Source organism: Barbatula barbatula (assembly GCF_947034865.1).
Source record: "Barbatula barbatula genome assembly, chromosome: 22".
In the NCBI taxonomy this organism is placed as follows: Eukaryota; Metazoa; Chordata; class Actinopteri; order Cypriniformes; family Nemacheilidae; genus Barbatula; species Barbatula barbatula.
In genome coordinates this window covers 10,417,943-10,439,357 of record NC_136785.1, presented here as the reverse complement: position 1 = coordinate 10,439,357, position 21,415 = coordinate 10,417,943, and the positions used below count along the sequence as shown (strand labels likewise).

Below are 21,415 nucleotides of genomic sequence, written 5' to 3'. Positions count from 1 at the left end.
GTTTTATTGTTAAGTATCTATGATTATGTGAATATGTTTCACTAGCAGATTTTTTCACTCATCTAGTTGTATTTATGCTTAAAACAATTGAAAACAAACCTTACAATCAAACACAAGAGCAAATTAAAACACCGATTAAGGACAGATTTTTTACATGGGGTTGAAATGATAACCCATTCCTAAATTCCAGATCAGTTCTAATCCTTAACACGTTTAAATAAACAAACTCTCTTTCACCAGGTTTTACCTTTAAAGTTTGATAAAAATGAGTGTATTTATTTGATTTAAATCTGTTAAACAAACATGACCAGAGAGGGGCGCCAAAACAGCAATAAGATTTTAGATTGACCACACTCATCATGTTGGAAAACAATAAGTGAAATCCATTATGGTATTATGGTGTAAATTCTATTCTGCAAACAAACGTTGGTTACTATTAAAATGTGCAAACTATTAAACTATGATAGGAAAATGTTTAGTTCCCATAGTAGTTCAGGATAAAAAAACAAATTTTTAAGATAAAAATACTTGATTATCTACAGCTAAATGTGGTCATGTTGATTTTACATCATCCTGCCATACATGGCAATGGTCAACAATAATACATATTACCTTTTTTGTATGGTTTAAAATGGACTAAAAACACATGATGTGCTTCTCTATGTATGAAACCTTTTAGAGTTACACCTATGCAGTCTTTAAAAAGGTTGTTCGCTGCAATGTCATAGAGGAACCATTTTTGGCATAGAGGGACTCTTTTTAAAAGAACACTTTGTTTCTTATTATAACTTTTTCCTAATAAAAAGAGCATTTAAAAGGGACAGTTCACCCAAAAAAATCACTCTGTCATGAATGACTCACTCTCAAGTTGTTGGAAATCTGTATATATTTCTTTGTTTTGTTAAACACAAAGATATTTGAAAGAATCTTAGCAACTGAGATTTCTGGGACACTATTGACTATAGTTTGAAGAATTTAAGAAAACAAACAGTTACTAACATTCTTCCAAATATTGTTCCTTGTGTTAAACAGAACAAACAAATGTACACAGGTTTTGAACAACTTGATAAGTAATACATGACAGGATTTTCATTCCTGGGCTTTTTATTAAACCATTCAGCAACAAATTCATCTATAGGGTATTGTGAAGCATCTTTATTTTTTAAGATTGTGGCATGCTAACAAGCCATGTTATTGTTCTTTTTAGCAATGGAACTTTTTTGTGTTATTTAGATTTTGAAATGTGCCATAAATACATTTTAAAGAAAAATGCCCTTCAGTAAATAATAACTAGAGTAAAACGTGTTACAACCAGCCCTGGTCCTCCTTCTCTTTGTGAATGTATATACTCATTATAAATAAGAAAAAATAAGTGCAATTCTCAAGCATTCTCTGATAATAAAGCCTGAACTGTATAACCAAAAACGGATATCTCAGTTCAACCTTGAGGCTACTGCCAGTTTCACAATGAGATTGTGAGAATCTGAATTGTTTTGCGTTTAACCCGCTGCAAATCAAACTAAATTGCTTTTTCTCATTGTTTCTTTCTCTCTCCCACTCTTCAGTGTTGTGGATGTGAAAAATGAGTCGAACCATCTCTGTTATGAGCAGGAAATGCAACTGCAGTAAATTTCTCAACTGACAGGAAACAGCCTGCTGCTCTCCGAGTCAACCCCAGCCCAGTGAGGCCCTCAGTTTCCAGTACATTGAGTTCGTTCATGTGTAGAGAAGCTGTGTTCATTAAAGCCGCACTTCGCTATTGTTTTTAAAAGAGTGTCAGGGAGCACCCTCGATGCCAGATTAACTGGGTAAGTTCCCTTTGAAACCCTTATTTTAAGGAGACCTAACACAGCTCAATGAATTTTTTGTCTTTTTTAGCAATGAATGATTCTCGTAAATGAGTGACTGATATTTGTGTGTGTTTGATGGAAACGAGAAACCAGCGACACACCTCACATCTCTGAACCATTCTCTGCTTTTTTTATTCTGTTTCCTTTGCTGTGCGTAACATCGTCACATTTTCAGACTGAGAAAAGAGAGGGATCAAAGAGAGAAGTGGAAAATTAGGCAGGGGCAAAGGAGGGGCTGTGGAGAACAGTGGAGTGGAGAAGGATGGACGGCGTTTCATCCGATCAGTCAGCCAGCGTGGATGAGCTGGTGGAAGCCTGCATCAAAGCCTTTGGTCAGTCGGCACATTTGCGTCCTTCTTCTCTAGTGTAAACACTCTGATTAGCTATTTGAACAGAATCTCTCTCTCTCTCTCTCTCTCTCTCTCTCTCTCTCTCTCTCTCTCTCTCTCTCTCTCTCTCTCTCCTTCTTTCGATATTCCCTGCACACTTTTCAGTATTTCTCATTTAATTTCTCTTGCTCCCGGGCCCTAAACCTTTTTTCCCAACCAAAGACTTTGGTGGATAGTGAGATGGAGCAGGGGACCCATTCTTAACATGGCTTAAAATAACATGTATATATTACCATATTAATGTATTTTAAATACTTTGATATGTTAAATGTATCGCAAAAGCATTAAAACAGTTATTAATGGCTTACATGTTCTTGTGAATTGTAAAGTTTAATTTTGTGTTATTGGGAGAGACCCACCACCACCGCTCCCCCCTCCCTTTTGAAGCACTATAGGGGCTGACACAGAACAATCATTTTGTCAAGTTTTCGCTTCTTTGTCATAAGACGTATTTTCGAGACGTGTCTGTAGAGCAGTTTGTCCCTTTAGGGCTACTGTAGAAACAGCATGATGAATTTGCCATGTTAGGGGACATGCTGTGTATGTAGATAGAAATAGCTCATGCCGCTGCTAAATGTTGAATTTAAAATCCTATAGGCTCCCACTTAAATATTACACACAGCACCTTTAATCTTTAATGTTTGGCTTTGGTTGATGTGGTAAAGATCACCGGAAATGAGAACAGGAACCAAACAACTTTGGCACCTATTGACTTACAGTATAGGGACAAAAAACCACTGAGATATTTTTTATATACATAGATATATGTTATTTTGTGTTTCACAGAAGAAAGAGTCACATAGGTTTTGATCGACATTAGGGTGAATAAATGATGACAGAATTGTTATTTTTGGGTGAAATATCCCTTTAACTTATGTTTATTTTTATTATTGAAAACTGCATTTCTATAACCTAACATTTAATAATATAATAGTATAATGTAATATTATATTAATATAATAATATAATCTTGGAATAAGATAAATAAATATGTTTGACGTCAAGTCTATAAAGGAGAGCAAACTATTTAATTCATAAATACTACGTACTTAATACCTAATAACAGCGAACAGTAATAATCTTTGTGTATGGGGTTTACATACTTTGGTTTTCTGTCATTACATGCACCATTTTGTGAAACACATTTTCATTTTTCCACAAAAATCAGTCAATGATTGGCGGACCCCCTGTTGAAGATACCAGTTGCATACATAACCTGTTCTTCCCGCTGCCTTAGTTTTCAGACTTTCATTATTCATTATTATTCAGCGTAGGTATTAGCCTATGTGTCTAAAGACTCAATGTCAACAAATTCATATTAACTAAGAAAAAACTTCTCTGTGTCTTACTGCATGTCTCTGTCTGGCTCTTGTCTCTTTTCCAGACAATGATGGCGTTCTGAAGGAGACATCACTCGTACGCATGTTTCTCACCATGCATCCCTGGTACCTGTCCTCCACAGACTTGGCCAAGAAACTCTTGCTCAAGTATCCTACTTCAGCTGATCTTTCACATGACACTTTCTGAAATGAGCATTACTGTCAAATACGCCTAATGCGAAATAAAAGTCTTTGTGCATTTAGTTTCCAAGGTGACAGCTTGGCTTTAATGTGAGGCGAATAGCACTTAGTAGCTGCATTCAGGGGTGGGGTTCATCGTTTGAAAAGTGGGCTGACAGCATCGCAATCTGTTTCCATCAGCCTGTTCGTAGCACATGCTAGTAATGAAGTGCAGTTTCCTTGACAGTATTACAGGTCTCAGGAAGTGGATTGTTCTGCAAATCGCCAGTCTCAGATATGTCATCTTGTCAAGTAGGTTAAAACCCCATTTGTTCACATAGTCACTGTTTTTTTCTTTGGTCTGATTTCTTGAACAAACGTTCAGTAGTGATGATGAATTGTATAAATACAGCGGGGTCCAAAAGTCCCCTAGTGAGACTTTTGTTGTTTGCCCAATTAAAAAATTGGATTGGACAAAACTCTGTGCAGTGCATGAGTCATAAGTATATTTTGTTTGGTTTTCAGGAACTGGAAGTTATGTGTATTTTGTACCATATTTTGATTTAATTGAATTGAATGCGCTGGGCAAATGGTTATGATTCATGATATATCGTATAAATATGATTTATAGAAATATCCCAAAAATATTTCACAGAGGAACACAACCTTTTGCACAGTGGGGCTAGTATTGTTAATATCAAAGAAATTCTCAATTGATCAATGACTACAAAAATAATACGATCACCCATACATTTCTGTGTTATACATTTTATACAAAAATCTTATATAATCTCCCCACTTATATAAAATATACACAACATTCTTAACCCCTGTTTATTTTCAAACCCATTTCTAAAATGTCACCCCATGCGGTGTATCTCCTGTTCCTGTAGATGTGTATGGTTTGTGTCAGAATGATGTATTCTGAATTTAAATAAAATGTTTGAGGCGAGACTATTTACAGAAAAAACTCGTTCTCTTGATGTCGTGCCCAGACCTATTTTATGCATAACTTCACTGTGTCACAGCTCTCTCTGTTTTGCTCTCACTTTCTCTCTGTCAGGTACTGGATATCTGAGTTCCCAGCTGAGTTTGACCTGAACCCCGAGCTGGCTGAGCAGATCCGCGGTCTGAAGGAGCGACTGGAGCAGAATGGAGATGTGAGACGTAGTCTGCTCATCGACGTAGACAGCATGTGAGTCACGGGGCCGCAGCATTCATCCAAAGCGCTGCTCCTTTGATGCAGAGGGCTAAAGAACGTACTGAACGTCACACATGAGCTGCACGAGCAACTGAGCGTTTTATGCGAAAGTCCATTCAGTTTCTGTTCACATACTGTTTTGAGAGATGATCACACTGTAAAGTAATGAAGTCTGTATATACTTGATAAAGGAAGATCAAAGAACATCCGGTCAGATATGGATGTGGATGGTGTTTGGGCATGTTAGAACACAACCTGGGCTGTTCAGTCACTTCAGTTTAATCCTTGTGTGGTGTTGTGGGATCTGTTTTCAGTGTTTACTATTAATGCAATCATTGTTTCTATATTTATTCAAGATAAACATGTTTTTAACCCATATCTTAGATTTATCTTTTTTATATCATTGCATCATTGATAGAGGTTTCATTGCATCATTTAAACCTTGTATGTCCAAATTTGCTGTTACAAGGTTTCAGAAGGACAACAGCGATAATTTTATTTATACAGTGCTTAACAAATTCATTAGACCACCTATCATAATACAGAGAAAACAATTATGCTAGGAAACTATTTTTTGCCGTTTTAGGCCAATAAACTGAATATAACATTTACAATAACTAAATATCAACTACATATCTTTATTCATGTTCTTACACCCGAAAGATTTTGCCAGCACTTTTGACATCTTTCAGAAATTAATTTAATGTAACATTCACCTATTACAACGTATTTTTTCTATTGAGGACTGCAAGTAAATAACTGTAATTCAGCATCTGAATTTACTATTTCTTACCATTTCATGTGCAATAGTAATTTTTTAAATATCATGAATAAGAACAATAATTATAATTTCGAATTAAAAAACGTCTACGGCTAAACTAATGACATATACGTCTACCGTTACAGAAACAAAATTTTTTGATGATTTTGATGATAATAATTGTAGTTTAGAGCAGCTCTGGCACAAACCTTACATTTGGGAGTTGGTCGAATAAATTAGTTAAGCACTGTATATTTATGTTTTCATGGTTTAACAGAAGCAAATGATAGATTTGCCCATATGCTGTCTGTTGCGTATAAATGGGATAAACCAACCATCTGTCAATTGTTTTACATATTTAAGGGTTGTACTGATATAAAACGAATGAATACATGAATACAAGGGTGAATGAATTAAAGGCCAAAGGCTAATTTGCTATATGTTCAGTTTAGAGTTTCTGAAATAGTGCCTTTTCTAAAAAAGAATGCCTTTGGTAAAAATATTTCTTTTACACTGGCATTCTTCTTTGATGCCGTAGATGAACCTTTTGGTTCCATAAAGAACCTTTAACATCTGAAGCACCTTGTTTTACAAAAGGTCTTCGTGGTGAAAAAATGGTTCTTCAGATTATAGAAAGTACGAAAGAGATGCTGTACTGTTACTCTACATGCAGTAAAAACGAAGTTTACATTGTACATTGTAGTCTTTATATAGCATCTTGCTAGCAACACATATAGCACACAAATCACATTCAAATTTTCATATTTTTATTATTTCTTTTATCATTACAATAAAACACTTGAAAGTCCAAATGGAACCCAAATGTTTTGTTTCGTCGCCTGCAGCCCGTCATACGAATGGAGACGGCAACTGACCGAAACCGTCCAGAAGAAACGCAAGACCTCTCTTCTGTTCGATCACCTGGATGCTTCCACCCTGGCCGAACATCTCACTTACATGGAATACAAATCTTTCTGCAAAATTATTGTGAGTCCTTTTATTTTCGCAATACATTGATGACATGGTCACGCGATCTGGATTCACACCAATCGGTTTCAGTTCCAGGACTACCACAGTTTTGTGATGCACGGCTGCACGGTGGATAATCCCATTCTGGAGCGATTCATTACCCTCTTTAACAGCGTTTCTCAGTGGATCCAGATCATGGTTCTCAGTAAGCCTACAGCTCAGCAGAGAGCTGCAGTCATCGCTGAATTCATCGAAGTGGCCCAGGTTAATATGGCTCTCTTGTATTCAGAGCTATGCAGTACTTTCATGTAAAGCCTGAAGAATATTGTTTATACGTGTGTTTGTGAACAGAAGCTATTGCAGCTGCAGAATTTTAACACGCTGATGGCAGTAGTAGGTGGACTTAGCAACAGCTCCATCTCTAGACTCAAGGATACACAGGCGCTCATCTGCAGTGAGACACGGAAGGTAAGAGCTGCCAGGGAACAGCTTTGTAAACATACCTCCAACACTGGCAGGAAAAACAAACAAGCCTGACACTTAAACTCTGGCTAAAGGAGATAAGATTGTTAAAGTCAGAACTCTGCAGCAGATGGCTCGAGTGCCGTTTTCATACTCTTCGCCAGCTTGCACAGAAATATCAATACTCAAGTCAAGTGTTCCGTCTCTCATATTTAAAAACTTTCTCGCACCCGACCTGTGTACAACTGCGAACTAGAAGTTCCTTACTTACCATCTGGTCTGCGTTTAATCAGGTGTTTGACGAACTGGTTGAGCTGGTCACTTCATCTGGAAACTACAGTCGCTACCGTCAGCGTTTTGCAGAATGCTCCGGATTTCGTTTTCCCATTCTCGGGGTGCATTTGAAGGACCTGATTGCCGTCCACGTGGCCTTGCCTGATTGGGTCAACCCAGAGAAAAGCAGGGTCAACCTCAGCAAGACTCATCAATTATACTCCATCCTGGAAGAGTTGGCGCTCATTCAGAGCACTCCGCCCAGTATAGAAGCCAGTCCAGACCTGCTGAATCTGCTGATAGTGAGTCTAACTATAGTGACAGGATGAACTTGAGAGCTGCTTTAAACTCTACTGGGTTTTTGTTCTTATCTATAATCCAATTGCTCAAATAAAAACAATTAACAATTAATATAAATTAATAATAATAACAATTAAAATTTTAAATAATTATTTATAAAAATGAGTAATAATTATTATCACATTATTGTTATTTATTAGTTATTATTATAAATGCTTTATTATTCATTTGCATATTAATCATAATTCATACTTGTGTCAATTGTTATTAATTAGCATTGTTATTAATGTTTATAATAATGCCATATAATTTAAATCTTATAATATATTATCATTATAAACATTATTAATAATAATAATCATCTATTATAATTTTTTTAATTACATATTATTTAACATATTATTATTATTTAAACTAATTTAGGCAATTCAATCTGATTATAGTGTCGGAACCCAGAAGAACATTTTTGTAAACTGATACAGTTTTTCACGATGGATAGCTTTCCTGTAGTTAACAACGCCAAGGTCGTGGGTTAGATCCCAGGGTATTGCATATACTTAGAAACAAATGTATAGGATAATGCTATGTAAGTCGCTTTGGATAAAAGCGTCTGCCAAATGCGTAAATGTTAATTTCTAACATGATATTTTATGTGAATTATCAGAATATCAGACATGATTTTTTTTTTATCTCTGCCCAGGTGTCTTTGGACCAGTACCACTCAGAGGATGAGATTTATCAGCTCTCTCTGCAAAGGGAGCCACGCAGTCCAAAACGATCAGTGAGTCCCACCCACCAACATAACAACCGCTCCGACAGCAAATCGGTGGTCGCCGTGAAGTAGAAACCACCAATTACAAGCATTCATGACACAATCTGACGGATTCATTTTGCTATGTTGCTTGTATAATCCATTTACACAGACTTGCAGCTGGGCGACTGAAGCACTAGTCTATAATTATTCTGTTCAACCAACAGACAGCAGTCATTTATACATATTCTGGTGCTTTATATTCACTCGCTAAGTGACTATGCTATTGATCTCCGGCCTTTTAGACTTCCAGCTCAAAGTCGCAGTCTCCACTTATAGAACAGTGGGCCTCTTCCGTCAAACCTAAAGCAGATCCGGCCATTATCAGCAAACACATTGAAAAAATGGTGGAGGTACGTTACCCTCATACATACGATGCAGTTTCACTATGCATAATCTGACTCTTATTAAAAATGTGAATCAAGTATTCTATAACTAAACAGAAAGCATCTTTTTTATAGTCGGTGTTCCAAAATTTCGACACTGATGGCGATGGCTACATTTCGAAAGAAGAGTTTGAGATCATCAGAAGCAATTTTCCATACCTCGGCAAGTTCGATGAACTGGACCAAAACCAGTGGGTCAATCAAAATATCAATCCAGCCGATCAAGTGCACTTGTTTTTGTCCATGTGTCAACAGTACCATAAAGGTCCCAGCTTTCCTTTTTCCTATTTTTTGCCTATAGGGATTGCAAAATTAGTCGAGAGGAGATGATTGAGTACTTCAGCAAAGCAACCTCTTTACAGAACTGCAAGATGGGCTTTGTTCACACATTCACACTGGCAAGCAGCGTCAAGCCTTCATTTTGTCGTCACTGCTCTCGCTTGGTGAGTGCTCGCTTTATTTAGGGCTCAAACCCTTTATCTTCATCTCCAACCTGCTGACAACTTGCAGATGAGATGAAATAAGCTCTCTTCAGCGTGGATGAGAAACAGGCATCCAGATCTGTATCTATCTATGCATATAATATGATGTAGTTTATTATCGTTCAGAATCAAAATCATGTTTACAAGTGTTATTCGTTCAAATTTGTTTCTCCTGTCAGAATATTTTACACGCCTCTCGTGTTCTTTTTGCTCGGGTACAACGGTTTTGTTTTTCATAAGCAGGCTGGGGGGAGGGCATGCCTGGGGAAAGATGCTGTTATGTTCGCAGTTGGATAGTTACAGTTGGGTGTAGATAGTAACCACTTCCTATTATCTAATTTCCTGTGAGGATCCACCCCACCACATGATCTTTTTCCTTCTCTGTTGTGTTTTTACTTTTTTTACTTACTTTATTTACCTTTACCTGTTGTGTCCAGGGTATTAAAATGATTTTCGTCATTTAGTTTTCATTTATTTAGTTTTTTTATTTTAAAGATTCAACATCTACATTTTTTAACAACAATCTCTTGTTGTACAAACCCTTAACTAACTTAGTGGTCATGCATCATCACACAACGTACCACAAATGTGCAGATGCTTCTCTCTACTTCAACACAGTATTTAAAATATCTATTGTATATTGTATATAGATATTTTTTGGTCGATAATTTTGGGTGTTTCGTAGTTTTTGGGTTAAAATGTTAATTAACATAAAAAATGTTAATGTGTTCTAATACAAACGCATTTTGAATGCAATGGAAGTAATTGTGTTTTAACTGTAATGTAAATTTGTATCTTTATTTTAAAAGCTAAATCCATTGTAATGATTTATGTTTTTCTCATACATTCCGTCATTGACACTTATTTGACATTTTCAGATATGGGGATTTTACAAACAGCGGTACAAATGCAAAGGTATGAAGCCTGATTCACTTCTACGGTTTTCAAAGCATCACACAGCATCTCTTAGGGGGTCTGTGTAGATGAAGCTGTAGTGGCATCGTGACTGTTCTCCTTGTTTTTCAGTGTGCGGGGTGAGCTGTCATAAAGACTGTCAGAGTCGTTTGGCCATTGAGTGCCGCAAGCGGACACAGAGCATCAGCTGTGACAGTGGCGCTTCCTTTAAAGCCACACGCTCCCTCAGTTTTCCGCCTCCAACCGGCACCCAGACAATTGAAGAGTTTCCTGGTAAATGCAGAAATTCTCAATAGTTTACTTGAATACGAAGCACACACATTGCACAGCTACACACAAGCAAAAATTGCACGCAAGCATGCACACACACACACACACATAGAGCGGTACAAAAGTGCCAATAAAAGGCACGAATATACTTGATATCATACACGTATAAAGCCTAGGATTTGCTTTGTATTTAGTATGTATTTTGACTTCAGTGAACCTTTCAAGACTTTGTTATTCTCTTTACCTCTCCAGTCATCACGGATGGCTCTCAGGAGAAAGAGGATGAGGTTTTTGATGTCCACCTTTGATGAGGCAAGTAAAAGAAAAGAACAACACACACATCTTGGGCTTTTATCATTAAGGGTTTGTTCCCCGTGAGGAGAAATCCATCACCAGGCATTAGATATGTTATTTTTCTTTTGATTTCCATAGGAACAACCCAGAGCAAATCCATAAACAACAGCAGCCTTGTAGCATAACCTTCCACAGCCTTTGTGTTTGTGTGTGTGATCATTTGTTTTTCTTCCGATGTGATCTTTGCTTAATCCATATCTCCTATTTCTGTGTTAAAAACGTAAATATGTGTCTATTTGACTTCTTCAACAAATACGTCTCAAATCACAATGACTGCAATGCAATACCGATGCTCATATTTTCAACGTTAGCACACGGGCTGTTCATCTTATTACAAATTAAAAGTCAACACAAGTACATTATACTTGTATATATTGTGTTTAAATAACAAATATGTCACTCAATCGTAATAATATTTAACAGTGTACAGATTTATTCAGCATCCAAAATGTACAGAATCTCTGCAATGGCATGATTTCGTTGATCTATTGAATCTTTGATATGTTGATGATAAGAAGTCAAGGTGAAATGAATGACATGTTGCAGACAGTATTGTGCCTCGGTCATCTTTATCACGAAGTTCAACTTCCCTCCAACAGAAGGCGCTGTTGTCCTTAAGTGAAAACAATACAAGCTCTGTTGCTGCATCAATTTCTTTGTCTCTTTATTTATATTATTATTTTGCATATAAATTGTTTTCCTATTGAAATATATTATTAACTATGTATTTTTGGCAGATAAATTTGTAGCCTACATATATGATAATAAATAAAACCTTTCCCCTGTGGATGTTTTCCTATGTCTGTGTTTGAGGGGTTTTTATTACATGTGAAATGAGCAAAACTATCCAAAAATGCCCATGACATTCTCAAGGGAAATGGAAATGCATCATACGTCTCCAGGCAAACAGCTGTATACTGATGACAAAAGAGACACAAAGAAAATGAAAGCAATGTGTATTAACAAGTGTTACGTTTTTAAAACGATGAAATTCACTATTTACTCTATTCGCTATCGTGAATCACAGCAGGAATTGGCCTCTCTCCGAAGGGTTAATCTAGCAGGTCAAACCTTTAACAGCAGGGCTGCAATTATGTCACAGTTAAGTTGTGCTTGCCACTTTATCAACACATGCTTTATATGTTATTTTTTTACACCTGGGTGAACTGTGTCACTTGGAGAACAGAAATTGCTACTGTTCATGAAACTATAGCTGACGGGGGGGGGGGGGCGGAGCTTAAAGCACAGTCTCATTATGTGCTCAAGACTTCCATCAGCGCCTTATTCGCAGGCGGAAATAATGCAGGTTCTGTGGCATCGTGTGTAAAACGATCAACCTTTGCTTATTTTATTGTAACATTTTCATCATAAATTCACCGGAAAGTTCCTTAAAGGGACCGTTCACCCAAAAGTTCTTTCAAATCTGTATCCAGTTATTTGTTCTGATGAACACAGATATATATATTCGCCAGAATGCTTGTGAACAAACAGATGACCATTGACTACCATAGTACGAATATTTGCTTTAAAGTTACATTTCTTGTTTTGAAGAATGTAGGAAAGCAAACAGTTCTGAGGCACCTTTGACTACCATTGAAATGTTTCCTACTACGGTAGTCAATGGTGGCCTGTTTGGTTACAAGCATTCTGTCACTCATCCTTCTCTGTGTGTGTCCATCAGAACAAAACAAATATACAGATGTGGAACGACTCGTGGGGGATTAAATGCTGACAGAATCTTTTTGGGGGGTGAACAGCCCCTTAAAAATATATGGTACCATTCATGCTTTTCAGATTAAGCTTTTGTTACCTTCTTTTTTCCAAAACAAATAAAATTCATTATTAACTGTGAAGCTGTCATATAGATTCAATGAGAAGATGCGAGAAAATGATTGTATGCATCATATCACTTTGTGGACAAGCAAGATGATACAATCAGGGTCGAATATCAAAATTATCTTCTATTTCTGGAGAACTTGGAGTAGAGAAAGGAAACCGCAGCAGAGGTCAGGGATGGTGTGGGTCTCATGAAATCCCCCCGAGCGCCACTGATAGTCACACCTGATACGGATTGTCTCCATTACAATTACCCAGCGAGTGCATCTGCATGTAGTGCATCAGAGTTTCTCGCTCTATCTTGCCGGATATGGTATCAGTATGCTTAAGGGAACCATCAACGGCTTCATTTTAATAATCAACTCGTTAATTACAGGCGAGAGAAGAAAGCAGGGCGTTCTGGTCCATTTTACTAATGTTCAATATGAAAGCACTGCTTCACGAGATGCTTTGGTGGCCCCACGGGCCTCTGATGCACAAACACACGCCGCACACACATATGGTGAAATGCATTTTCTCACTTCATCAACAGTATCGGATAAGCACCAGGGGACTGAAATTAACATTCATTAGTGGTTGCTCCGGGAAGGGTATATTTAAGGAGTGCAGTATAACTTAGCCTAACTTGTTACGTGAGAGTGTGAGAATGAACTGCACAACAGCTGTCTGAGCACTGAAAAATGCTGCCTTTGCACAACAGCCGATAGTACCATCCTGTTTACTTGATGCTTTCCTCTGATCAGATTTTAAAGGGAGAATAAACATGCCTAAAATAAGGGATGTCATTAAGTTTAAAGGTCTCTTTTCACCAAATTAGTTGCCGTTTTCCAACTAGAAAGTCCTTCAATGTGAATCTATCTTTCAAAATGAACTCTAGCTGCTCAACAGCACTTGGCCTGATTGACGTCTAGCTGTTTATTTACTTAGTCACCCCACACTGAATGTTCCTAATGACATCAAATTCTTCAGTAAGCCCAGTCATATTCAGATAACACTCATCATCTGTGTTCCTTCGGTCATTGACCTTCATGAACGCAAATGAGTTTATATCTGTAATGGAAATTGCTCAATGATAAAAGTGAAAGGCCTTGATTGAGGTCAGAGGAGGAAATGAAAATGTAAGAGTTACTGTGATGAGGACTTGCCTGTCAGAAAAGATAGTTCGAGCTTTATGTCATGCTCCATTCTGGGCCACTCACTTCACTGACATTGAGAAGAAGTCATCATTACAGGCCCAATTGTAATTTGCACTTTCCTCATTTGAATTTAAGATCGGCCTCTGACTTAATAAAACTAGAAGATAGCGTGCAATCCGGTGTCTCTTACAAAAACGATATACCAACGATTACCATGGTAATGGTGTTTTATTCTGGTATTTTATATTGCATTTTGGGAATGGTAAAATACCACAGTAGAGTTTATACCAGAGCATGTGTGTAGAAATGGTCAGATTTTGCTTGCATTATCCCGTTTTTATAACGAAAACCAAACTTTAAATAGCCATGGTTGAAATTCAGTTTGTAAAGTCCATTAGAACAATTGCAGTTGGGTTGTTTTGATTAAGCAAATAAAAAAAACCATCTAACTGAAAAAATAAAATACAATAAACAAATGAAAACACAATAGGCCTAAAAAACATGATTTGGAAGTTTATTTTTTTTTGCAAATTAACGCTTCAATTTGAAATGAAGAAGAGAGATACAGTATTTTGAGCGAGCAAACTACATTGAGATGAAAAAAAGGAAACATGCATATTGCTGCATGTTTCACTTTGAAAATGAACTAGACAATAGCGACTGCCTTGTACCTTGTGAATCCACCATTTACGCAACAACGCGACAGAGGGGCACGGCATACACAGGTGAATGGAGGGGAAATTAAATGCTTTTAAGCTCATACACTCTGAATGGAGACGGAATGGATCACCTATAAACCGGGTGAGTACAATGCAATGGGATTTCAAACGACCCGCAATATTTATTTGAAGGATTTATTTATCTGATGGATTTATTTACAATGGATCACCTGCCACTGTTTGACTGCACTCTAAAAGACGATGTCAACCTCTGTCAATCAAACCACATGAGAAGATATAGTTGAAACAACCACATGAGGGTTGGTGAGTAAATAATTACATAATGTAATCATGACATACAGTATAACAGTGCAGGAAATGTTGTATAAATTTACAGTTACCATAGTAAATTTGTAAAGTGTCAAATCTTGAAAATGAGAAAATGAGCCTACATTTTTTGACCAAATCAGTGACATTTGTCCCCAGGCCAATATATGTATAAAAATACACAAATATTAACTTTTGAAAATACATGTTATTATTAATGTATTGTACTTTACCATGAAATACGAATATTAAATCCCTCACAAATCTTATTTGTTTTTTCATTTTTGTGTAATTCCATACTCAATCTATGAATAATATAAAAATGTAGTAGATATAGGCCTACTATTACACATTTATAGTTTCCCCAGAGTCCTGTTGCCCTAACACATCCTCACCTCTGAAAACTTTAAAATGTTCCACAAGACATATTAGAGAAGAAAGTTTCATAATCTGGCCTACTGAAGGCCACATTAATAACAAAAGTTAATTTTCTCATTTTCTTTTGTATATTTTAGCTATGACTGGAGAGGGTCAATCTCAACATACAATACATAATTTAGGTAACACGAGTGTTCTGTAATTTATTTGTTTATTAAACAAAAGTTGGTCATCATGTTATGAAAATTTTTGCCATGTGGCAATATTTTGTTTATTTGTAAATTTTATGCAAAAGAAATCAGTCTTGTTACGAAAATCCATCCTTACATTTTAAAAACACATAAAAAATGCTTGTCAATACACATTTTGAGTAGAAAAAATGTATGTTATTAGATTCAGTCTTAAAGAAAAGGTAACCTGTAATTTTGACTAGTTACATCCAACCAATGTTACCCATTCGGCGGAATGGCCCTTAACTTGTAACCATAATGGTCATTTGTGTTTATTTGTAGTAAACTATAGTTCTCACAAATTTAATTTGTTCTCACATGATAACGCACATACTGTACATCTGCGAGACATCTGTCTGCTTTCACATCTGCAAGACATATTTTCACAGTTTTGAGCTAGCAAATCATTCTATTATATAACCGATTTAAAAAATAATTTAAACAAAATAATTTGAGTGATTTCAGGCCCGCAAGCCTCTTTGAACTGCACAGTCAGAGAAGTAAAACCCAACTGTGTCTTTCTAACAAACTTACAGTCTTGCATTCATTAGACAGTCCCCAACAGAACAAAGACATTATCAATAAAGTCCGTAATCACCTATGACACTTGGCGTTTGATCCACAGCTTTGGATCCACTTTGAAGATGAAGCTCCTCAATGGAACCCATCCAACATATTCAATCTGCAAAGTCTGCCGGCCGGTTCCTGGCACATGATCAATACAGCTGACGCTAGACTCTTCGCTGCATATGTAATGCTTATGAGAAGTCTAGGAATGTGAAGGCACAGGGCAGTAAACATAGCTGCTTTGATTGACAGGGCTTGAGATTGGATCTACTCGCACCATCTTCTTCCACTCACACTCTCTCACCATGTCCCTTATCTGTTCACGCCACTTTGCAGTTTTACATCCCATCTCAACATTTTCATTCCCCCCGCTCCGTGCGCTCCCCTCCTCAGCCGCTCTCCTTCCTGCTGTTCACTTTGACTTGTTTTCCCCCATCGTTCCTGTGGTGAGGCAAAGCTAAAGCATTTGTTTATATCCTTCCCATCTCCAAATAGAAACTATTACGGCAGAGTCGAACGCCAGAGGTGTGCGTGAGGATGCATGGTTGATTTCAGTTCTCTCATTCGGGCTGCATTACCGTGCCATGGTGGAGGGCCTATCAACATGGAAGAGTTGTAGCTGGTGATCATGTTAACCCGCCTAGTACACCTACATACCTAAACAGAACCAAGCTGTGCTGAAGTGGTTTCGGACTGTGTCACAGGCTCTTTGGTTTTCTGGTCAATGTCAGGGCTTATAGAGGAGCTCTACCTTCAAGGCTTTATTGTGTTCTCCCCATTAACCGGGGCAATTGAGTGGAATTCACAAGCCAGGGGTGTGAGTAGTGTAGAAGGACAGAGAGTAGACGGAGAATGTACAGCTGGAGAAGAGTAATGATATAGTAATTAAATAAAGCTATGGCTGGCCATGGTTTAGCTGAAAGGGATATATTGGGTAATCACGGCCAGCGAGTCTGTTCCAAAACATTGTAACCTTGCTGCCTGTTGCCTAAATAGTCGTTCTAAGCTGCATCGACTGCAAATCCACACACCATACAGAAAGCGCTCTGTACTAGAGACTCCACTCGATTTCAACAGTTTATTGTAAAATGTTAAGGGTGCCAGCGGCTAATAAAAAATACATTTTGGGTTTTGCTTTTAATTTAACCAATTTTGACAAATATTGCTATATGTAGACCTAATTTGCTATTGATTTCAACAGTTTTTTGTTAAAGATTTATCCAAGCTAAGGGTGTGATCTAAAAGAGCATTCAAATGTAAAGCATTCAGCACACACATTTTGGATTCAGATTTTATTAGATTTTTTGACCAGTTGTGTTCTGTATCGAAGGCTGTATTGAAGCTTAGTGCTTCGCGTATATGTAAAGCAGACACAAATTTGGGGTTCTGATTAAATTGAACTCATTTTGACAGATAACACTCCGTCGTGTATGAATTGCTTTCAACGGTTTTGTAGCTATGATAATGACGTGATCCAAAATAAAATTTGTTTTCTGCCTTTAATGTAATTTTTTTTGCAAATAGTGCTCTGTACTAGAGACTAAACAGTTTATTGTGAAAATGTATGAAAGCTAAAGGGTGGTCCTCAAAAAACATTAAAATGTAAAATATGTAACCTCAAGATATGTGGTTATGTATAATAATTTATCTTGCTCTGTTGCAGTGAGTAAAAATAAATCTTAAATGTTTTACTCAGCGCAGTGCATTATGGGTTTATAAAATGTTTAGTGCATGTGATGTCATAAAACATTTGGCCATAAGTAGCTATCTTGGGAGGCAGAGTAATTAAGCTAACTACTTTTTGGAACAGTCTTCATGCTGGGAATGATGCCTTTAAAAAGCTGTTTCCAGGGGCAGTTCATAAGGTTTTTGGAAGAGAGCTTGTGTGTGTGGGCATAGGCATCCATGCATGCCTGCAAGTGGGTGAACGCGACTTACCTGAGCACGTGAATCTCGGAGGCTAAGATTTGAAGATGATTTGAAAAATTGCTCCCTCAGGAACCACAGACTGTATGATGTGTCGTGGGTGGAGCTAATGGCTGTAATTTGTTCTCAACCGCGCTGAGCTGATAGAAACGGGGGAAGCATGGAAGTCATGATCATTAGACAGGGGCGCACACTGATTGTTGGCACCAGTAGGCACTGGGGATGCAAGGCGGCGGCGGTGCAGGTGTGCAATCAGCGGCGGATTTATAACCGGCAGCCTGCAGCACTGTGACATTAGTAGATTCAACCGCTTGCGACATTTTAGATTTGTACGTGCAAGTAAACAGACTTACCAATACACATACACGCCATTAAACATACACACTACTCTGACATGTTTCATTACCCTGACATGAACATGCTTATGATGTACCATGCGACACACGTGGAGCGCAGCTGTAGAGACGCCAGCTAAATGTCATGCGGCAGATCACGGGCTAAATTAGCATAAGAGGAGAGCCGCTCGGCCGTGACGGCGGTTGCACCCCGAGTTGACCTCTGTGATTGACAGCCAAGGGTGCAATAAGAGGTGAGATAGATGGATCCATTGGAGCTTGAAGGTGTATTTACTGTCATTCACCATCATTCTTTTGAGCACTTTGGAGGACAAGGCTGAAATGTCTATTGTGTCGGATCTTTGTCATCGCCATGCAAAACAGCATAAGATGAAAGGTCATAAGAGCATTACAGGTGCGACTAGTAAGAGACGAGTTGTGTTATAGTGGGCGAATTCCAATTTTTTTTTCCTTTGAAGGACGCTTTTTGTAAAACCAAGAGAGCATTGTAATCCTTTTAACAAAAACATTTCACTAGGTTGTTAGTAAGAATGTTGAAATCAAAGAAAAATATTTTCATTTATGATCATGTGATACATAAAGCCACAATATGGAAGAATTTTGTTATGAAATATCCCAAAATCACTTGCACATTGTAATATATTTCATGCAGTTGTGTACTAACACTATCCCAATGTAATGAGGTTCAATTGAAGGGAAGGAAGGAGGCGGGAACCGGCGAACATTTAACAAACTTTAATCAAAAATAAACAAACAATAAAGACGGAAGTAAAGACCGGCAGCCACCTCAAGGTAGACTGCCGGCCAAAAAAAAATTAACACAAACTTAACAAATGTCCGGGCCCGGTCCTCTCTCGTCAACAGTCCTGCTGGTCGTCCTTTTAAGCTCCCGATCTTCTCCGTAAGAGCTTATTGCAACTATCACTCACGCCACCTTCTTTTTCATTGATTAAATATCGTTCTGTCAAAATGACATGCACTGTTTAATACTTTTTATTGGTGACAAACATAAAGAACGACCATTAATAATGATTTATGACATAAAATGTGACATGTTTCAGAAAGACATCAGCAGTAAGTTTGTTGTCATAGTGACATAGACTTTACATACAATCTTTATGTAGAGTGTATCAAATAGCATGCTCCCTTTACGATACTCATGTCAAGTGATCGGCCCTTCAAAGTGAGTAGGGCACAACAATGCTAATTTTCGAATAAAATTCAGCAAAGTAACTTTGCGGTTGACCTCTATGTGATTCTGCCTGCTGTTGTCTTCCTTTGGGAGTCGTCTGAGATGGAGTGATCAGTCTTTGAATAATCTTTATAGGAAGCATAATTAATAGCAGTAATTATAGAAGGGCGATAAGACTCACAAAAGGAGCCTTACTGCGCTCAAGCATTCTAAGATCTGCCACTAATGTCCTTGAGTGATACGGCAGCCGGAATCTTAAAAAAATTTGTTAATCCAGAAATGAAAATTCTGTCGTCGTTTTTTTTCGTCAATGGTATGACTTGCTTCTGAACTGTGTTGTGTGCAGTTGTTTTATTGATATGAAATCTGTGTTGATAAAGAAGAAACAACAGGGTATTGAAGATGTTTCACAGTAAATCATGACGGTTTATGCGTTGTTTGCAGAACGTTCACAAGTGCAAAGAACTTGTCTGTGCTTCTGAATCTTGTTAATGTTTTAAGGTGTTGACTCAAGACCTGACGTGTCATGTCATCTGTCATGATTTTAATGTAAAATTGCTTGAGTTTTTCGATTATGGAAAAATAATCAGCGCCCTGCCAATCCTTTCTTCCTGAGAATTTGGGTGCTAAAAGCATTTAAGTGAGTCATAACGTGCTGTAATTGTATTATGTCCACCCTACTGGATATTCATTAAAATATTTCCTCTTGTGTTCTGAAGAATAAATAAAATCACACAAGTTTCAGAATGACAATGAATACATAATGGTGGAAAATATATTTTCGGGCGCACTTTGGGTTTTTGGGGAGCAACAGCTCTCTTTTGTCCTGAGGACTTCTTGTCTTCTGAGGCGAGCTATCATCACATCTCTCAAAGATGTCGACTCTGCATAACTTTGCAGCTCTTGTGACTGGAAAGTGTGTTACAGTGAATTCATTGCTATTGTCCCCTCCTCTGTGAGCTGAATTTACAGTTTCCGGTGCAGGTCTAATAGTCTAATCTGTAGGGGGGGTGTTTTAACAGGAGAGAAATGTTAGGTTGGAGGGGATGGCAATGCGGTGTATGAGAGACAAAGAGATGTGGGGGCGTTGACAATGGTGAATAATGAAGTCAGTCACTTCACTGTACTGTATGACTGTTATGGCGGTTCGAAAGAGATCGAGCTATTTCTGTGTACACAAGGGATGGTGAATGAGCATGGAGATGTAAGCGAGCATTTGTATAGAACAAAGGAGGAGGGTAGACAGACTGACTCATAAAACAAAGATAGGCAGTTACGCTGAAATCGAGAAGCAGTACACTGTGTGTTCATGAGCGTGTGTTTGGGTGAGTCTGAGAAGAATAAATTGACCGAAGAGCTCAATCCTGCTCTTGGAGATCTACAGGTACAGCCTGCTGAATTACATGCATTGCGTGCATAGATTCTAGTACTGCAAAGATGACGTATTGTAGGCCAAGCCGGAAGTTAACACCGCAAGGGTTCCCTCGACTGTTTTCCCAAAGACTGTGCTTACTCGCTTCCGGGATTTGCATTCAAAATTACATCATCTCTGCGGTGCACTATGGTTAGTTGCTATTAAGCTGGGCAATGCATTGATAATAAATATTTCTTAGAGGCCATGAACCAGATTTTTAAATCTTTATTTTATTAAAACTGCAATCTAGGACAGTGCAATTTATCGTCATCGATTTTCTACAGAAACAAATAATAATGTATTGTCGATAAACAGCACACCTCTTTATAATGATTCAAGGCTGTGGCATGTCAGTCAGATATAGTTTACTAAAATGTTGTATGTTTTTAGGAGTTTTCAGTATGTTGTAGCAGTGCACAGCATATTTGATCATTCTTAATTGTGATGCAAGCTATTTATTTATTATTTAATTC

At 37.6% G+C, this 21,415-nt stretch overlaps 1 protein-coding gene across 1 annotated transcript; it reads left to right on the top strand.

Moving 5' to 3' along the window:
* The first annotated feature begins 1,622 nt into the window (after positions 1-1,622).
* rasgrp2 (RAS guanyl releasing protein 2 (calcium and DAG-regulated)) lies at positions 1,623-11,720 on the top strand. Its single transcript, XM_079487444.1, has 17 exons — positions 1,623-1,808; positions 2,026-2,182; positions 3,624-3,726; positions 3,994-4,050; positions 4,802-4,933; positions 6,545-6,686; positions 6,759-6,932; positions 7,020-7,136; positions 7,424-7,705; positions 8,404-8,484; positions 8,760-8,867; positions 8,976-9,091; positions 9,202-9,343; positions 10,261-10,297; positions 10,409-10,570; positions 10,820-10,879; positions 11,000-11,720. The coding sequence occupies exons 2-16, from the start codon at positions 2,113-2,115 to the stop codon at positions 10,873-10,875; spliced, it is 1,779 nt and encodes a 592-aa protein (XP_079343570.1). The 5' UTR covers positions 1,623-1,808; positions 2,026-2,112; the 3' UTR covers positions 10,876-10,879; positions 11,000-11,720.
* Positions 11,721-21,415: the final 9,695 nt, after the last annotated feature.

Bases quoted from the DNA above. Each gene is read 5' to 3' on its own strand.
- rasgrp2 (XM_079487444.1), top strand. From the start codon at position 2,113: ATGGACGGCGTTTCATCCGATCAGTCAGCCAGCGTGGATGAGCTGGTG. The intron at 4,934-6,544 runs GTGAGTCACGGG...CGTCGCCTGCAG, and splicing joins CTCATCGACGTAGACAGCAT to CCCGTCATACGAATGGAGAC. The intron at 7,706-8,403 runs GTGAGTCTAACT...ATCTCTGCCCAG, and splicing joins ACCTGCTGAATCTGCTGATA to GTGTCTTTGGACCAGTACCA.